This window comes from Thunnus albacares, chromosome 7 (genome assembly GCF_914725855.1).
Source record: "Thunnus albacares chromosome 7, fThuAlb1.1, whole genome shotgun sequence".
NCBI classification, from domain to species: domain Eukaryota; kingdom Metazoa; phylum Chordata; class Actinopteri; order Scombriformes; family Scombridae; genus Thunnus; species Thunnus albacares.
Window position 1 is genome coordinate 34142465 of NC_058112.1, and position 21072 is coordinate 34163536.

Here is a 21072-nt window from a genome sequence, read left to right on the forward strand (position 1 = left end):
CATAAATGTATTCATGTTGTCTGAATGGTCTTTGATTGGTTGAAGGTTCAGATGATTATTTTGAGGCTTTTACAAAACAAAATGAAACTAAACGTCACACTCAGAGTAAGTTACAGCTACAACTCATTTCAAAGACTGGATGTCATCACAGTCTGTGTGAAACATTAATGTTAAAGCAGTAAATCTTCAGATGATTTGCATATCGAGCAGAAATGGAAGATTAAAAACATTCATCGTGTGTTTGCTGTTCAGCTTACGCAGCCACGACCAGCTTGACTGACACAAACTGTCCTTTACTAAAATTAAAAGATTTTTCATTGTCCTTTTTTTTTTTTTTTAAATTGCTGGGAATTAAAATATGTAAAAATACAATTTCAAAGCTACGATTAAGCTCAGGTCTTCCTGAGAAACAACACAGAAAGATGGGAGGACGGGAGACGATCGTGATGGACCAGTTTGAGAAGCAGAACCTTCACGTAGCTGCAGAACAAAGGCGGCGAGTTCATCAACAGTAGAAAATACGTCTCCTGTCAGCATCGTTTTCCCTACAAGTACTGACCACATGCCGCAGATTTACGTCCTACTTTTCATGAAAGTGAATGAACCGCTGATCTCTTATGATCACATGACCCCGACAATGTCTGGCATCTTTAAAACATGTAACAGATCATTCCTAAAGGATGCATTTTCTGATTAGCAAAAATAATTAAAACCATTTAGAAAGTGCAAATATATTTCTGTAATTATTTCTCATCTACTCCAAGACAAAACAAAAGTCTGAGATAACAGACAGAAAACGTCTTGAGACGTTTACCAGACTGGAGCACTGATGAAGAATGTGGAAAAATAACAAATACAAATGAATCTAGTAGAGCTGCAATGATTGGTCAACTAATTGATCAGTTGTCAACTATTAGATGAATCACTAACTATTTCAATCATTGGTTAATCATTTTGAATCATTTTTTAATATAAAAATGTCCAAATTCTCTGATTGCAGCTTCTTAAATGTGAATTTCTGGTTTCTTTAGTCTCTATGACAGTAAACTGAATATTTTTGGGTTTTGAACAAAATAAAGACATTTGATGACGTCATCTTTGACTTTGTAACAGTGATCCACATTTTTCTCAGTTTTCTGACATTTTATGGACCAAACAACTCATTGATTAATCCAGAAAACATTCGACAGATTCATCGATAATGAAAACAATCATTGGTAGCAGCCTTAAAGGAAACAACACATCACTTCCTGTCTGTGAGGAAATCATTGTGGACCTTCAGACCCAGAAAGTACTGCTGAAGATTGTTGAGTAGATGAGAGCAACTCGTTGCCGACTTGGCAGATGCTGTCAAGTCTGGTGAAAGATGTAATGAGCGTCACATGATGGCGGCTGCAAACAGACATGAGACGTGACTCCAGTGTCTGACAGGGAATTATGGGGGTCTATATTGCACAGGGGTTGGTGAGATCCTCAAACACTGTTGGTTCTTCAATCCCTCGTGCAAACAGCTTGATCAACTGGCAGTGCGCTCTAAGAAAAAGAGCAGAAGGTGTTTAAGATGAATTTACACTGAGCTCAAATCTCCGACAATAACAAAATAAGAAACTCTCAGAGGGTTTATGGTACCTGACGTCGATGGCCGTGTGGGTCAGGATCTCGCCGTCGCAGTTCCAGCTGCTGTAGGCGGGAGTGCAGCTGCAGGCCGGGTGGTCTCGGCAGATCTGGCTGAAGATCTGGCGTTTGCCGTTCTCGTGCAGGTCCAGCTCCAGGTCCGAGTCGCTCTGGCAGTGGCGCGGTGTGAAGCGGAAACGCCGCACGCGGTGGACCTCAACAAACGTCAGGTCGAACTGTTTTGGGACACAAACGAGGGAAGAAGGAGACGCACGGTGAGAGGCCATAAACCAGAAGACTGATTTATCATCCAGCTCTGTGACGAACCTGGTCATCTTTGCTGGTGTGTCGGAGGAGGTGTCTGAGGAAATCAAACCGGGAACATTTTCGAACCAGGATGAGGTCAGTGGTGCCGTCGGCCAGGTGAGCGGCAGGTGAGAGGCCTTTGGGGCTGCGAGGACAAGCACAGCTCATACTGGCAGCGTTTATAGCCAGGAACTTCCCTCGGACCGTCCTCCACTCTCCGTCACTCTCTGGAACAAAAAAAAAAACCCAAAATAGAGATTTGACCTTTCTCCTTGGCTTTTATCGAGGGAAATGTTGATATTTAAACAACAATTAATGTTGTTTAATAGGCTTTCAGTCAAATATGTTTAGTATCATCTAAAATGGCTACAGGAGCCCATAGACCAGTCAGATACCAGCGTGGAGAGGAAATCCATCTTTATGTAATCACACAACATACTGAATAACTTTAAAGAAAAAAATAAGAAAAGTTTAAAAAGGTTAAAAAAGATTGAATCTCCACTTTTAAGTCAATATATCTACAATATCCTGACAAGAGGACAAGCTCCATCTGCTGATGAAGATCATGGAACATGACGGCAGAAAGTCTTTTCAAGTTATCACTGGTGGTTTTAGTTCCTCGTGTGCAGGACTGTTCTGTGGTGTGCCTCAGGGCTCCATTCATGGACCTCTTCAGTTTTCAAACACAGTGTAAATACTGTATATTCTCATTCAACATGTAAATCAATGAGCTTTGGACTTGTTTGAGGGTGTATTTCTTTGAAGAAGCCAGGCTGCGTCCGGTCTTTGTGACTGATTGATTAAAATCCACAGAGGTTTCACAGGAAATCTAGTTCAAAGACAGTTCAATCATTTTCTCATTAACTGTTTTATGAGTTCTGGATGAGGATTTGTTTGACTCACCGCTCTCTGACACTTCATCCGTCTCGTACCTCTCAGCTCGCTCTGACAGTAGCTGCCCGCTGTGCTGACAGACCACGCAGCTGGAAATTTACAGACACGCTGATGTTATTTTCAAAAAGGCAAAAACAGTTTTTGCTACGACACTGAACTGATACATAACCTGAAAATAATCAAATGTTTGTGGCTTAAGTCGAGCTGAACTAAATAAAACTGTGACTTAATCTGAGCCAAACACTGTAACCTGAACATAAGCTAACATGAACCAACATGACTGTTTAGTCTTTAAAGGCTCCTGTGGAGTTTTCTTGTAAGCAAACAAAAGTTCTGTTTACATTTAGGTCTGTATTTTAACGGAGGCGGAACGACCAGTGCAAGCAGCGCTCCGACTGTTATTTTCCTGACCTTGAGACCCGCCTGGTGCGTCTGTGTGATGTTTTGGTGCTCAGGTGGTGGGAGGAGAGGCTCAACAGGTGGGAGGTTCATTCAAATGAAGCAGTGCAAAGAGAAATACTTGCAACTGAATTATTAACTAGATACTTGCTGCAATAACAGATTAATGTTTGAAATATAAAGAAATTCTCCAACCAAAATCAGCACAGAAAATAACGTTTAATGTGGTTAAAGCAGGCAAGTCAGTAAATCTGCATTCATCTATAAATGACTGTGGGAGATTCTTACAGTATCTGTTGTCCACTTTATTCTGTATAAAAATCTGAAGGCAGCAGGACTGATATGCTGATAAGTCTGCAGCTTCTACATCAGAGCGCAGCGCCGTTACGCACAGACGATCACTGTGTTTACCTTCATTAAACCATGACGTCACCAGGCTGATACAGTATAACCACACACATCAGCCTGGTTGGTTATAGCTTCATATTCTGTGTTTTTATGAATGACACGTTGGGTTAGCACCTCATCAGCCTGTTTTCCAACTTTCTTTTTAGCATCTGATGTTTTATTTTTGATGCACACTGAAGTGCAAACGCTGTTGTGTAACAGTGAAATTATGTTACCATTTACAAGGGCAGCTATATTAGAACTATGGCTGAAATATCATTATTATGATGCAATCATATAAACAGCCAATATGTTTCTTTATTTCTATCATTATTATAATAACTAACTGATGAAAAACACCTGCATCATCTGTCTCTGGCTGCAGATTTGAGGTGATGAGTTTTCATGTCGTGGTGATCTGAATCATCAGGACATTTCCTGAAGAAAATCTTTCCATCTGTTGAGTTCTTATCATGCTTAACTGTGATTGGTTCAGCTGTTTCAGAGCTTGAGGTCTAACAAACATGTTGTGTGCATTTTCTTCCTCATAAATCATTTGCAAAGCTGATTTTTGCAGTATTTTAAAACCTGTGTTGGTTGGCTCATAAATGAATGCTCCATAGCACCACTAGAGGTCAGAAACTCCACAGCGAACCTTTGAATCAGCTCTGAGGTCACTCATGAGTTAGTAAAGTTCAAATCAAAAAAGGTTAAAGTAAACTGTAAGTAAACTGTCAAAGGATGTTTTTGTCTGTAGAGCATCTCTCTCTCACCCGGATCGACACCTGGCGGCGTCCCGTGGCGTTCCCATGATGTCTCTGGCTGGCAGGTAGGACACTGTTCCTTCATAGTAATGATGAGTCAGGAACATCTTCAGACCTGCAGGGGTCAAAGATTAAACATCAGTAAATGACAGTTTCCACACCTCCACCCACACCTAACACTATAAGGATCAGGTTTTTACCAATGTATCAGATTTATATGTCTTTATTCTTTATTATATGTATTTAGTTATTAAATGATTTATTTTTCTGTTCTATCTGCTTCAGTCTGATGTGTTGTTGAGATGTTTGTACTCCGTTCAGTCTGCTTCAATTCCCAGTTCCCTCATCACATGTTGTGTTTCTACCTGAAAGGTCGTATCTGGCCGGTCCCATCCATCTCTTCCTCTCACTGTCCGTCAGCACGTCGCCGTAGAAACCGTATCCTAGCAGGGAGACGGAGTATCGCAGTAATGTGTTGTTGTGGTGAACCGAGCACACGTCCATCGGCTGAGAGTCTCCTGCGCGCGCACACACACACACACACGCACACACTCAATTAAACATACTAACCCGGAATAATTTCATTTTAGACTCAAATCCCAGCAGGTCTATCAGGGTCAAAGCACCCCACAGAACTCAGAAATACAAAACGCTGAGGTGAGAAGGACACACTGCTTAGTTTGCCCTCCGCCTGTGTATCGATTACATGTTCACAGCCTGAACAGAGATAACTTGACAGCTGACCTTTGACCCTCATGAGTCTGACGAATCCTTTGAGTTTTGATCATTTCAGATTTTATTGACATGTGTCCTGCATATAACATGTTAAATAACTTGTCCAGTGCTGAAACGATTCATAATAGTTGATGTGTAATGAGACCATGTGACTACTGACCCACTATGATGTGCAGTGCAGAGGTCACGGGGTCATTGGTGCCCACAGTGGCGAAGCAAATACAGTCTGTTGAACCTGAAACAAACAAGCAGATTCTCCGTAAGAGGAAACGATGGAAGTTAAAGGTCGAGTTCACAGTGTTTCCAGTGTGTTAAACCAGCAGTCAGGTTTCCATAGTAACAGTAATGTAATCATTCCTCTTGTTCATACTGGATATTAAAAGATCCTCCAAATGTGCTTTCAATGGAAGTGATGGAGGCCAAAATCCACAGTGTGTCCACACAGTCATTTAAAAGTCTGTGTGAAGCTTCTATTCAGCTTCATCAGTCTGAGTTAGTCATATCAAGTGGATATCTGACACATTTACAGTCTTTTTAGCATCAAATTCCCTCTTTGTGTTTCCTCGGACAGTGTTTCCCTGTTGAGCTGCAGGTGGAAGTATAGTAACAAAAAGAGGAACTTTGGCACTAAAAAGACTGTAACGTTGAAAGATATCTACTTGATTTGACTCATTTGGATGCTGAAGCTTCATATTAGCTTCAGATAAACTTTGAAATACATTTTTTGCACAGAAGGAGGACTGTGGATTTTGTCCTCCATCACTTCCATTGTAAGGTCATTATGAAGGGATCTTCTAATGGTCAGTATGAACAGGAGGAATGATTACAGCAAGAAAAACATGAACTTTAGGGTCCATTTGAGCCTCCTTATGGACGACTACAACCTCTTTAAAGACCTGCGTCTATCGAAGCTTCTCAAGGATCAAATCAACCAGAAAATGAAAGCAGCAGTTTTATTTCCGACCTGCAGGAATGATCCCGATGCGGAGCGAGCAGGGCAGTAGTGTTTCATCCAGACAGTTTGGATCGATGCCGCCATCCATCTGTGTCCTCCAGATCAGCCCGTGAATGATCTCACTGAACATGCCGTCCCCTCCGACACACACCACGCTGAACCGGGTCAAAGGTCAGAGGAAAATGTTAGCATGGACTTCTCTGTCTGTGTAAACTGGAACTCCATTATAGTGCACGATGACACTTTATAATAACAAAGACTGTCAGAGTGTAAAAACAGAGACAGCAGTGTTTTGCTTTCATTAGCTGTGATGTCATTAATCAGAACTGTTTTATCAAAATGTATTTAGAGAACGAACTAAACTCACCCGTCAAACTTCTTCAGCTCTACTTCCGCCCTCAGGTGATCCCTCGCATGATTGGCGTACTCTGTCACTATGGTAACAAACGCACAGACACAAGGTGTTTTAGACGTATAATCCCTGACGCAGAAGGCCACACGACAGGAAGTGAGTGATGTGATTGATGTGATTCGTACCGATGACGTGTGTGGAGACGCCGGCCTGGGCAAACAGCGGGGCGACCTTCTGCTCGTAGATGTGTTTGCCTCGTCGCTTACCGCCGTACGGGTTGATGTAGACCAGCAGGTGTTTGGGTCTGCTGGCTGTTACACAAACAACAGCGTTAGCAACAGTTTCTGGAAACAACCTCTGTGTGTGTGTGTGGGTGTGTGTTAGACGGCGTGTTGGTGTAGAGTCATACCGATCGTGGTGAGCTGCTCTCTGATGCTGCTGACCCAGTGATGACACAACGCCTCCTCTGGACATGTGAAGGTGACCTCAGCACACCGCCAGCGGTACTGCCGAGACCTCTGCACATACAACACTGAAACACACACACACAACCATCTAATGATTGAACACATTTCAGATAATTAATTAGGGCCCGAGGGCAATAAGGGCAAAGGCCCTCTTGTATTTCGTGTGTTTGTTTCTTTCTTCTTTCTTTCCTTATTATTACGGGACATCAGACCTCAATTTGACCCCCTAAACATGCTCAAAAACTCACCAAAATTGGCAAACACACCAGATCTGGTGAAAAATTTGATAAAATGTAAAAATTATGCCCCAAAGTGCCAAAATGTGCTCCACCTATGTATCTAAAACGGCCGCCATGGCCCGTAGGAATGTCGTAGAGAGATCAAACCAAAACTCAATAATTCGTCTCAATAAGACCTACAAATCACACACTGACACCCCTGACCTAAATCCAACAGGAAGTCCGCAATTAGCCTGTCAATATAAGACTTTGCCTCAATTTTGGCCCCCGAACAAACGCTATCTCCTCCGAGAGCGTTAATGGTATCGACTTCAAACTTTAATAGATGACTTATGACACTGTGCTGAAAAAAAGTTGTTAAAAACTTTGTAACAACTCGAACGGTTTGGATTTTATGAGCCCCGAAAGTTGCAGGCAATCTCTGGGCATGAACTTTGTGTCAAACAGAAGCTTCTGACGTCTAAACTATAAGTCTGACCACTTTCAAACCTGTATCAATGGATTCTCAACGAAATTTCCTACTAAAATATGATTTTTAATGTTAGATTTGGCCAAAGTCATGGGATTTATGAAGATATTTCACAAGAAGTGTACTCTAAAATCCTCCTCTCCAACTGCTCCTGGTGATGTCACTCCCTCAGTGCTGTGAAACATTCCGCAATACACACTCATTATAAAATCACAGGAGGAGCAAGAAAAGACTTTAAAACTCACACTCTAATATCTCAAAAACAATTCAAATATATGAGTATTTTTCTGTGTCCAGCTGCAGTTACTTATTGTCTCTACACACCTGACAGTACACACGTCAATCACACTTTGACCAGGTCATGTGGGTTAAAAGTCTTTCCTTTTTTAAAATTAGACTTGATGAAAATTAGGAAATTAATTTCTTTTACACACAAACTCATCAAGAGTTTTCAATTGACTAATTGAAATTCAAGTGAATGGGCCCAAAACTTGCATGATTTTGATGACACAGGTGTGAACAAGACAGACATGTCTCACCCTTCAGAAAACTCTCATCCTCACACCGTTGAGGTTTGATGTTTTGCCATGACAGAGGAAGTTGCTATAACTTTATTGTAAATGCTCCAGTCTGCACCAAACTTCTCCCGGCCTGAAGACGTCTATATTACAATATTCCATCAGTGATGAAAACTGGCTGATTAGCGCCCCCTACGAAATTTCAGCAAAGCAGCCTCAGCAGCAGGCAAAACAGTGGACAAAGGAAGTGATGTTTATCTCCTTCTTACACTGTCTGAAAACATCTACAAAGACATCTACATGCCCGTCACAGAACCCCTTCGACTGCACCGCAGCCTGACGTGTGCGGAGGCGTGAGGGCCCGTTCAACGCTGCTTGCAGCTTTAATTGTTTATTAAGCTGCTTCACATAAAAACATCTCGTCTGTGAGCCGATAAAACGCTTTCCTGTAGGAACTATACAGGAAGTGCAGATGTTCATGTTATCCTGTTTAATGAGTGCAGCAGTCAGGTGTGTTTACAGCTGTGTTCACTGTGTGTCCAGATGTGTTTAGCAGTGTGCTTACAGGTGTTTTTTTCAAGCGTGTTTACTGTGTGAACACGTGTGTTTCCAGGTGTATTAAATGTGATTACGGGTGTTGTGTACTGATGTGTTTACTGTGTTTCCAGGTGTGTTTACCTGTGAAGGCCCGCCTGCAGTCCTTTCCTTCTCTCTCTTTGATCTTCCTCCAGCTGCCATCGTCTTTTTGTTTGCTGCTGTTCTCCTCCTCTTCCTCCTTGACAGAGATGATCTCTGACACCAACACACTCTGACACACACCTGACCAGCACACACACACACACACACACACACACACACACACAGTTTGTTAGCTTTCCAATCCAGCAGTCATCTCTTATACATCAGATTTCGGAGCCTCTGTGCAGCACATGAATGCACCATCTGACACCATTAACGAGACAAAATCAAACATTCACTGTGATGCAGCAGGTCTCACATGATAAAGAGATGAAGTGGAACCACAGCTGAACGGATACAAAACCAGAGAGACCAAAGAGGATTCAGTCAGTACATCAACGTTTGAATCACGACACTGATGAACTGCCTCATAATATAACTTTACTGAATATTTCATGTCAGAGACAAACTACTGTATGTAATAACCTTTAATAACCTTTAACACACGTTCATCAAATACATGTTTTAAACAGCCTTTAACGAACTCCATTACCCACAAGCCCAAAGAGCATCATGATGACATTACAAAGAGCCATTTTGTTTGTGACAACAGAATTTATTTGTCAGTTTTCAGCTGTTTAATGATTTTCAATAATACGTGACAAAGAAAAGTCAGTTGCCTAAATCACCATGTGACATCTTGTGAACTTTATTACCACAAACTGATGATTTTAACTGAATGTTTCTATATATCTTTTTATTTTTCTGTAATGCCTTGTTCTATTTTGTGCAGTTTGAGTCTGTTTATTAGTCTATAAGTCACTGTTAGATTTATTAGACACAGTACATGTATATATGTTAATTATTCTATTTATTTATGGGGATTTTGTATAAGACTGACTGTGTGGGATCGATTTCTGCTGCTTTGTGGCACATTTGCTGGTTTTTGCTTGTTTTCCCACCTACAACATACTGGACGTAATCGCTGGAAAATTTACAAATGTAAGTGAAAGACAACTATCACACAAGTAATCTGTAATTACTTTTGCAGAAATGTTAATACAATTAATATTTCACAGGAAAAGGCTGTTAGTAACTTAATGTACTTCATTAAAAAACAGTAATAATACTATGATTGGAAATACAGTAATACTGTGAAATTCACAGCAACCTTTCATATTCTCCATCTATGTGCTGGATGAATAAGAAATGATTATTAAAGGTTGAGGTTTCTTTACACTCTTACAACTGAAACATTTACATATCTGTTTGTCTCTACCTGCCATTTAAATCCAGGTGTAACTAACTGACTCAGTCACATGACCTCATTTCTGTGTCACAGATGTTTGAGTCAACATATTAACCCTGAGAACAGGAAGGAAACTCTTGACTGTCAGGAGTGAAATCCTGCTGCTGTTTCCATGGAAACGACCTGAAGAAAACCAAGATGTAACGTGGACACCTGAACTGATGTCATCAGTTTTCCACCTGAAGACACCTGATATCTGTGTCAGAGTTGGGGGGTCCAGATGCATGTGTGGCTTAAATAGTGCTCAACTGTCACTGACTTTCTATAAAAAAAACACAGTTTCCTGTCAGTGATGTCATCGTCAGGTCTTTGCATCCACACCTGGTTGAGGATGTCAATGATTAATCAATTATAAACACATGAACCGCTACTGCAGAAGACGAGGAATTTGTTGTTTAACTGTCAGAAAATGTTGTGTAGGTTTGCTGCAGTACTGAGCTGCTCCACCAGGTGGAGCCTCGTACTGTTTAACAGGTGTTATTAAACTGTGTAAACAGGGTTAGAGTCACAGCAGGAGGGCCAATCAGAGCAGGAGGATTCTGGCCACCTGACTTCTGATGCTGCTGTGTAGGGGTCTATTACCTGTAGCTGCACCTGGAGACAGTAGAAGAGGACAAACTATAACAACCACTATGCTAAGCTAGGCTAGGCTAACCATGTCTCCAACACGAGAGTCTCTGAAAGAAAGACGAGTATTTCACAAAATGTTGAACGTTTCCCCCCAAAGAAGATTTGGTTGAAAAAGATTTTATTAACAGCAGCTGCATGTTTATCTACAATCTACAGATCAGCAGTTACATCAAACACTGAACCAGGAGCAGCGACGACCAGCGGTGGAAGTACTCAGATACTTTACTGCAGTAAAAGTACCAATACAGCAATATAAAAATACTCCATTACGAGTTAAAAGTCCTGCATGAAAAATCCTACTACAGTAAAAGTATTATGAGCTTGATGTAGTTAAAGTATTGCAGTAAAAGTAGTGGTTTGGTCCCTCTGACTGATATATTATTATATATGACATCATTAGATTATTAATAGTGAAGCATCAGTGTTAGAGCAGCATGTTACTGTTGTAGCTGCTGGAGGTGGAGCTAGTTTACACTACTTTATATACAGTTAGCTAGTTTAGTCCAGTGGTTCCCAACCTAGGGGTGGGGCCCCTCCAAAGGGTCAGCAGATAAATCTGAGGGGTGGTGAGATGATTAATGGGAGAGGAAAGAAGAAAAAACAAAGTTCTGATACACAAATCTGTTTTCAGTTTTTGGACTTTTTCTCTAATCTTTGATTTTTGCTGAAATATTGGATCATTTGAACATTTATTGAAATGAAAGCATGTGAGAAGTTTAGAGGGAAAAATCACTATTTGGTGGAGCTGTTAACAACTCATAGACATGTGAAATGTGACCCCGACTACACACTGCTTTTTGTAAGACGTCAAAAGACAAAAAGGTTGGAAACCACTGGTTTCATCTTTAACAATGTGTTGTATTTTAAAAGCTTGTATTATGTTAGTATTTCCCTCTGAAATGTAGAAAGTAGCATCACATGGAAATACTCAAGTAAAGTACAAGTACCTCAAAACTGTACTTCGGTACAGTACTTGAGAGTAAACTGAGTAACTTTCCACCGCTGGTGACGGCAGCATGTTTCTGCTGGATTTGATGGAAGCGGAACCAAACTGAATCTATCTACTGTTACTACGACTGATTCTATGAGTTTTATTCCAAAATGCAAACCGTTAATAAAACATTGAACTAGTTTGACAGTTTCATGATGAAAACCAAGAGGTGAATAATTCTAAGGAATAAATCATTTTGGAACAGAACTGCAGGTTCACACATCAAAACACAGAAACATGTTCAAACAGCAGCACTACAGTCTGCACGTGGCGGCGCCCCGCAGCATTATGGGAACTTATTCTCCTACCTGAGTCTGGTCGGCGAGAGAACGAAGGAACACAAAACCCTGCAGGAGAACCACACAGTTACAAACGCTGCACACAGCCGGGAGAGGACAGAACATATTATCAGATCCAAAATCTAAGATGATACCTCGTCTCATATCACGATATTGATATGATATCGATGAACTGTCCGGTGCTATCTGACATAACTGAACACAGTTAGTTAAATAATTAAAATACAGTGTAATAAAGACATTTTTAAAACAGCTTTATGCTAAAATGGAGACGTCATAAAGTTGATAATAATACTTAAATATATAAATAAATGCTTAATGTATTTGACATTTCCTATTTTCATATCTCTGTGAACATTTAAGGTTGAAACTAAAGATTATTTTCATTGTTGATTCATTAGCTGATCACCTTGTCATTTCATTGTTTTAGTCTATAAAATGTCTTTAGTTGGGTTAGTCCAACCAACAGTACATAACTCAAATATACTGCATGTTTACAGCTGCAACAATAAATCAATTAGTCAATTAGCAGATTAGTCAATCGATAGATATGAATCTGCAACCATTTTGATAATAGAATAATCATTTTTTTAAGTTGAAATCCAAAAACATTTGCTGGTTGCAGTTTCTCAAATGTGACGATTAATAAACTGAATCTATTTGTTGATCAGACATAACGAGACATGTGAAGACGTCACCATGAGCTTTATGAAGTTAGTTCATTCTTTTATAGAATTAAAGCTGCGAGCAGCGTTGGTCGGGACCTCGCATTCTGGCCCGTTGGGATCATTTTGCTTTTTAAAAATGAGAGATATTTCTTACAAGTGTGGTGTGCTTTTATTTTGAAAGTTTGATTGAAATGTGTGCTGTCAGGTGTGTAGAGACAATAAGTAACTGCAGCTGGACACAGAAAAATACTCATATTTGAATGGAGAGTGTGAGCGAACCCACACCTTTTTGAACATTTACTGCTTCCACATAGTTTTAGATATAAACTTCATTTGAACTTTAAATGAGTCACGAGACTTTGTCCTACAAATCTTGAATTTACATGTTTTTTCTATCCTTTACTGTTTTTGAGATATTAGAGTGTGAGTTTTAAAGTCTTTTCTTGCTCCTCCTGTGATTTTATAATGAGTGTGTATTGCGGAATGTTTCACAGCACTGAGGGAGTGACATCACCAGGAGCAGTTGGAGAGGAGGATTTTAGAGTACGCTTCTTGTGAAATATCCTCATAAATCCCATGACTTTGGCCAAATCTAACATTAAAAATCACATTTTTGTAGGAAATTTTGTTGCAAATCCATTGATACAGGTTTGAAAGTGGTCAGACTCATAGTTTAGGCGTCAGAAGCCTCTGTTTGACACAAAGTCCATGCCCAGAGATTGCCTCGCCATTGGTTTACATTGTAAGGTGCAATGTGGCACTGCAACTTTTCTTATTAAATCTAAACCATTCGAGTTATTACAAAGTTTTTAACAATTTTTGTTCAGAACAGTGTCATAAGTCATGTACCAAAGTTTGAAGCCGATACCATTAACGCCCTCGGAGAAGATAGCGTTTGTTCGGAGTCCAAAATTGGGGCAAAGTCTTATATTGAAAGTGAAATTGCGGACTTCCTGTTGGATTTAGGTCAGGGGTGTCAGTGTATGATTTGTAGGTCTTGATGAGACGAATAATTGAGTTTTGGTTTGATCTCTCTACGACATTCCTACGGGCCGTGGCGGCCATTTTAGTTACATAGGTGGCGCTAGTGAGCACATTTTGGCACTTTGGGGTTAATTTTTACATTTTATCAAATTTTTCACCAGACCTGATGTGCGTGCCAAATTTGGTGATTTTTTGAGCATGTTTAAGGGGTCAAATTTAGGGTTTAAATGGTGTAATAATAAAGAAAGAAACAAACAAACAAACATACAAACACATGAAAAACAATAGGGTCCTCGCCCTTACTGTTTTACAGTAGTCCTCTGCCTTTTGGGCTCGGTCCCTAACAAACAACTAATCATTTAATCAAGAAAATAGATTAAGATTCATCCAGTCTTCATAAAGTCTGTGTGGAACAGACGCGTCGGGTGAAGAACATCAGATCCTGACTGATCTGGTCACAGGTCAGATGATTTAAATCATTAAAAGAACGCTGTTGTGTCTTTTAACTTAAAGACACACTGATGTTTCAGCTGCTGTGTGACGCTGCAGGTATTTAATTAAGTCAAACAGAACGTCATTATAGATTATTCTGCAACCTTATGGATTATATTCAGTGACACGTGACCAACATTAACATTAAGCCTTTACAGACCTGCCTGAAGCACACTGATGGTTGTATTTTGACCAACATGATAACAGATTAGATGCAGAATAGTAGAAAGAAGTAAAAGAGCAGCAGCTCACTGAGTCCTTCCTCCTGCCTGCATGTGTCTTGTCATTGGCAGCATTAAATTACTCCCCAGTTCAGCCCAGTTACATGATACCACCACCAAATATATTCAGCTCAAAATATTCAGGACCAAAGCCCTGAATGATCGGGCCAAACAACGACGCTGAGCTTCATAAACGTAGAATTAACGGCAGAACTGTTGTGTTTCACAGGTGTTCCTAATAAAGTGCTCAGTGTGTGTGTGTGTGTGTGGTTTAATAACCGTCAGTAGCAGCACACAGACAGCAGGTCAGACATTAAAGATTCACAAACACACTGCTGCCCGTCTCAGGTTCACACACCCGGGAGGCCTTTCTGCTGTCACCATGACGACAGTAACACAAACCTATGTGGATGACAAACAGCTGATCTGTGAGCAGAACGTGTTTTTATTATTTAAACCGTCTGGTTCTCACAGACGATGTCAGGTGACCGGTCGAAGCTCTTCAAGGCTCAGATCAACATGAAACTCTCCCGGTCGAATCATCAGTACTAAAGATCAACTACTGTGTCAGAAAATATCTCAGAGCTGCAGGTATGTGGACATAAAAACTGAAGGAGACGTTAACAACAACAACTCCCAGGATGCATTTCAGTAAGAAACGTCAAATCACAGAGTTTCACATCCTATTTCTAGCTGATCAGGTTTTCAGTATAAATCAGTTACGGATGAGTTCACCTGCAGTCAAAGAGCAGGTCACAGTGAACCCGCAGGCAGCCTCAGTCTGAGCCGACAGCTTCCTGCTGTCAAGCTTTGAATATTCAAAAGAGTCCGTCTGCACATCCTGAACGCCGCTCACCTGAGTGACCGATGATCAGTCAGAGACGCTCGTCAATATCTGACTCAATACCCTCAAAGTACTTCTATCACACGCACACACACATACAATATCTAACGCTGTTGTGATGACTCTCTATAAATTACAATTGATTAGTTGTCGACTAACAAATTAACCGTCAACTATTTTGAATAATCGATGAATCATTTAGTGTCTTTAAGAAGGAAAAAAATGTCAAAATTCTAGTTAAGAAACACTGATCGACATTTTTCACCATTTTCAGACATTTTATAGACCAAACAACGAATCGATTGATTTAGAAAATAATCAATATATAATAATCCGAAGCCCAAAATGACGTCATCAGAAGTCTTGTTTTGTCCACAAAGATGGACTGTCAGAGACTAAAGACAACAGAAAATATTCACGTTTTAGAATTTAAGACTTTTTTTCTTAAAAAAATGACTGAAAACAATTAATCAATTATCAGAATAGTTGGCAATTATTTTTCTGTTGATCGACAGTCTAAGTGACTAATGGGAACAACAGTTTAGTAAACTGGTCCAGTATAGAGGAGAGCGCTTCAGCCGGCAGCAGAGGAACAGGCTGGAATATAATCCTTTAGGTCAATAGTGACTCGTCAGTGTACATAACGTCCACTAAAAGTGCTAAAAGTGCTTGTTTTTACCACTGACAGACTCAGACTGTTATATTATAAGTTATATTATAAGTTATATTATAAGTGTCATCATGGAAAGAAACACACAGAGAAATATAATGTTCTTTATTTTTTGCTTGATCTGGTCTGTTTGTTATTGTCTAACCCAAGCAGGAAGCTCCAGGTCAAGTGAAGCCAATGCTGAAGTGACTCGGCTCCTCGGGTCCACATGTCCAAGTGTCTTTGGGCAAGATACTGAACCCAAGTTGCTCCTGATGGCTGTTCCACCAGTGTGTGAATGGTTAGATTTCCTCTGATGGGCAGTTTGGGACCTTGTATGGCAGCCACCTGTACCCATCCAGCGTATGAATGTGATTCGTAGTGTAAAAGGCGCTTTGAGTGGTCGGAAGACTAGAAAGGCGCTATACAAGTACAGTCCATTTACCATTAATATGTATGTAAATACGCTGTATCTGTACATATGGAACTGCAGAGGCAGCGCTGTTGTTCTGCCCAGTAAAACCATGAAGCTTCACTTTAGACAAACTAACTAAACTGATTAGATTTCATCTGTGAGACCAACGTTTATCCTTCAAAAGGAATTATATCATATATCAAAATGCTGCGGAGACATTAGAGCCAGCTGATCATCTCAGGAGTCCAGCTGCTAACATCTGAGATGACCTGCTGGTCTCACCAGGCCAGCGGCTCCTCACATGTCAGATTTACTAACAAGCTTTATTTGGATAAAACTGATCACATACTGGGAATCTAAATTGTTACTTTCTCGCCTGATAAAAAAATCTTAAAACTTAAGTGACATATTAACAGTCCTACAGCAAAAATTACAACAGCTTCGCCATCGCTGCTGTCAGTTGGTGCGAGATGCATTCTGGGATACGTTGGATAGCAAAGGATCCATCCGTTGGATCAAATTCGGGAAAAGAAGGCCACATTTGGAGGAGCCTGAGACACAGCTATGGTCACTACTGGCTCCAAAAATCCAAGGTGGTGGCGGCAGTCAAATCCAAGATGGCGGCAGTCAAATCCAAGATGGCGGCAGTCAAATCCAAGATAGCCGCAGTCGAATCCAAGATGGCCACTGTCAAATCTCCAAACTTTAGGCTTTCAAACAGCAGTCCACAAAGCAATGGGTGACGTCACAGTGACTACCTCCATGTTTTTTTAACAGTCAATGATTTAAACACAATAACTAACAGACTGGATCAAGCTAAAGGTGAAGAAGAAGGTTTTATTTCTTTGTGTGTTTCTTTCCATGATGATATCAGACACTTATATAACTTATAATATAACAGTCTGAGTCTGTCAGTGGTAAAAACGAGCACTTTTAGCACTTTTAGTGGACGTTATGTACACTGACGAGTCTCTATTGACCTAAAGGATTATATCCCAGCCTGTTCCTCTGCTGCCGGCTGAAGCGCTCTCCTCCATACTGGACCAGTTTACTAAACTGTTGTTCCCATTAGTCACTTAGACACAAAAAGATGGGAAAATAGAGTCCAGGTTGAAAAAGTTTCCCTCTAAGTGATGTGCAGGTTATCTCCTACATGCTCCTGTATTTATAACGGTGTAGAGAATGTCTGAGGTTTGGTTGTATTGTTCCTCCTCCTGCCTGCAGACACACTGTGACCTCCATATCTTCTGTCAGACTCTTACGTAACCGGATATCTCGCGTCTCACTTCTCCTTACAGTCCGGAAAACAGTGTGATTTATTTTCTACATGAACCTGATGTCACCAAACACTGACTGTCTGTCCTACATGTCCAATATGTCCAACATGTCCTCTCTGAGTCCTGCGCATGTCCTTTGTTTATCACACAGGATGTCTCCTCCACACACACACACACAAACACAAACACACAAACACACACACCGACTTACTGGGTCTGAACGGGTGGTACACCGGGCTGGAGACCCGTCTCTTCCAGGTGAGCAGGGACCGGCTCAGGCTCACTTCGTACGCGGCGTTTCTGACGCGGAGCTCGGACAGCAGCAGCAGCCTGCTCGGCCTCTCCATCTGTCCGCTCCGCTGCGTCCTTCAGCCGGCGGAGGAGGCGGCGGCAGCAGCCCGGGGGGACGGACGGTTACCTTTGTCCGGGCATGTTTTCTCAGTTTGTCCGGAGTGGAGGATTACAGACGCGGTGTCGGTAAATGTGAGTCCGAGCAGCGGATTTTAACTCGGGATGTTTTTTCTGACAGATAGCGGTTTCTCACCGGAAGTAGGAGGGGCTTAGTGCTGCGTTCAGGTGCTGCCAGAAACCTCAACCTGTTCAAAGTGTCGTAATTCACCAATTTTTGGATTCAAACCTTTTATTCTAGTGTGATATTAACAGTGATGGAAAGTATCTAAGTGTATTCACTCAAGTACTGTACTTAAATACAGTTAGAGGTACTGTACTTGAGTATTTCCATGTGATGCTACTTTCTATATTTCAGAGGGAAATATTGTACTTTCTACTCCACTACATTTATTTGACAGCTTTAGTTACTTTTCAGATGAAGATTTGACACAATGGATAATATAACAAGCTTTTAAAATACAACACATTGTTAAAGATGAAACCAGTGGTTTCCAACCTTTTTGGCTTTTGACGTCTTACAAAAAGCAGTGTGTAGTCGGGGTCACATTTCACATGTCTATGAGTTGTTAACAGCTCCACCAAATAGTGATTTTTCCCTCTAAACTTCTCACATGCTTTCATTTCAATAAATGTTCAAATGATCCAATATTTCAGCAAAAATCAAAGATTAGAGAAAAAGTCCAAAAACTGAAAACAGATTTGTGTATCAGAACTTTGTTTTTTCTTCTTTCCTCTCCCATTAATCATCTCACCACCCCTCAGATTTATCTGCTGACCCTTTGGAGGGGCCCCGACCCCTAGGTTGGGAACCACTGGACTAAACTAGCTAACTGTATATAAAGTAGTGTAAACTAGCTCCACCTCCAGCAGCTACAACAGTAACATGCTGCTCTAACACTGATGCTTCACTATTAATAATCTAATCTGGTGACCCTTTGGAAGGGCCCAATTTATATAATAAATAATATTATGTTATATTAATGATATAATAATGTAATTATATAGTATATCTATCAGACACAGGGGCCAATTTTGTGGAAAACCATTACTTTTACTTATAATACTGTAAGTAAGTTTAGCTGATAATACTTATTATATATACTTATATGTACTTTTACCTAAGTAGGACTTTAAATGCAGGATTTTTACTTGTAATGAAGTATTATAGTTTGTAGTATTGGTACTTTTTCTTTAGTAAAGGATCTAAATACGTCTTCCACCACTATTGGGATCCACTGCTCTAGACATACATTTACTTTTCTTACTTGTGTGACATGAGTGGAGTGTGATGATCACTGGAAATGTAAAAACACTGGTCAAACAAACGGAGGATGTAGGATATTTCCCAGCTCTTCATTTCAAAGAAGGAAGCTTCGTTCAGAGACAGCAGGGGGAGCTGCTGCTCTCTGGATGTAGATGTTACAGGCTGGTGGATGTGTGACTACTGAGCGACAGTCAGGACATAATACTGGAGACTCGGATAAGACTGATTGTCTTCTTTATTGATGTGTGTGTGGTTCTACAGAAACAAATATAGGTGAAAACAATAAGAAAATCAGCTTACTGACTAGCAATGACCAGCAAATTACCAACCAAAATGGAATAAATATCAAATACACATTTAAATAAATAAATATTTCCACCAAAAACTGACTACAATAACCTAAAACCTCCATTTTCAGTACAAATGTCTACAGTGTCTATAACCAGCGGTCAGGTGTCCGTATGAACAGTGAAAGAGGTTTTCCTCGCTGTAATCATTCCTCCTGTTCATACTGGATATTCAAAGATCCTTCAAATGTGCTTTCAATGGAAGTGATGGAGGCCAAAAATCCACAGTGTGTCCACACAGTCATTTAAAAGTCTGTGTGAAGCTTCTATTCAGCTTCATCAGTCTGAGTTAGTCATATCAAGTGGATATCTGACACATTTACAGTCTTTTTAGCATCAAATTCCCTCTTTGTGTTTCCTCGGACAGTGTTTCCCTGTTGAGCTGCAGGTGGAAGTATAGTAACAAAAAGAGGAACTTTGGCACTAAAAAGACTGTAACGTTGAAAGATATCTACTTGATTTGACTCATTTGGACGCTGAAGCTTCATATTAGCTTCAGATAAACTTTGAAATACATTTTTGTCCTCCATCACTTCCATTATAAGGTCATTATGAGGGGATCTTCTAATGGTCAGTATGAACAGGAGGAATGATGGGGGACAGCAGATACACAGTGTGATGGTGGGCCTGGTAGACTACATACTTGGGTGGCACAAGCGTAATTGTGCGGTTGAGAAAGTGTAAAGGAGGCAAACACACAGTTGTGTCCATTTAACTCTTCAACAAGTCCTTTAATTAAACCACAAAATGTAGAAGTGCAGAGGTGAATCAGTGCTGGACATGAATGAAATGTTTAAGACTTTCACTGTGTCGTCTTTGTTGTTGAGTTTGACCCCGTGACCTCTCAGCTTGAGTCGTCCTCTCGTCTCCTGGGAGATGGCGAGCAGAGACAGATGAGGCCAACAGGAAGCTCTGATGGATGGACGCTCAGGCTGCAGCGAGGAGGTTAGGTGGCGGGGGGTTATATATAGAAACCAGATGATGGAGCCCTTTGTCCGTCTCTGTGATGCATGATGACACCGTCCCTCCAGCTGCGTCCACTCAGGTGATGTCATTTAAAATGGACGATGGCGAAGCGTCAGAGCAGCTGTCCCCGCACAGCACCGATCCACCTGAGGTAAACTCCGCCCACCACGGCACGACAGGTCAGACTGAAGGTCAAAGGTCACAGAGACAGACTCCATTCCAGCTCAGCAGGACTCACACTGATGGAAGGAAAAGAAAGTCTTCACATCTCTACTCCGCTAATGTCATAAATGTCGAACAAAATCAACTCAGTGTTCAAGTATCACAAAACTGACTTCAGTTTTTTATAGATGTTTGTAACTAATGTTTTAGTGACTTAAGTCCATTTAATGCCAACATTGCATTTGTGAGCTAATGTGACATTAAACATACTCTGCTTGGAACAACAATGTGTGCCTGATCTGGTTTTTCCACAAAAAAAGATTTAAAAAGAAAAAAACATTCCTCAGAATCTATAAATATGTAAAT

The 21072-nt window shown here is 40.7% G+C and overlaps 1 protein-coding gene across 2 annotated transcripts; it reads right to left on the bottom strand.

Moving 5' to 3' along the window:
- LOC122985165 (ceramide kinase-like) lies at nt 1-18112 on the bottom strand. 2 transcript variants are annotated; one of them, XM_044355628.1, is made up of 14 exons: nt 17768-18112; nt 12016-12054; nt 8778-8918; nt 6816-6938; nt 6592-6717; nt 6422-6488; nt 6064-6209; nt 5260-5334; nt 4730-4882; nt 4374-4479; nt 2824-2903; nt 1942-2147; nt 1630-1850; nt 1-1533 (listed from the first exon to the last, which is right to left on the bottom strand). In XM_044355628.1, exons 1-14 carry the CDS (start codon nt 17901-17903, stop codon nt 1446-1448), a joined length of 1707 nt encoding a protein of 568 aa, XP_044211563.1. In that variant the 5' UTR covers nt 17904-18112; the 3' UTR covers nt 1-1445. The 2 variants fall into 2 exon arrangements, with proteins under 2 accessions (XP_044211563.1, XP_044211564.1); XM_044355629.1 differs by lacking the exon at nt 12016-12054.
- Nucleotides 18113-21072: the final 2960 nt, after the last annotated feature.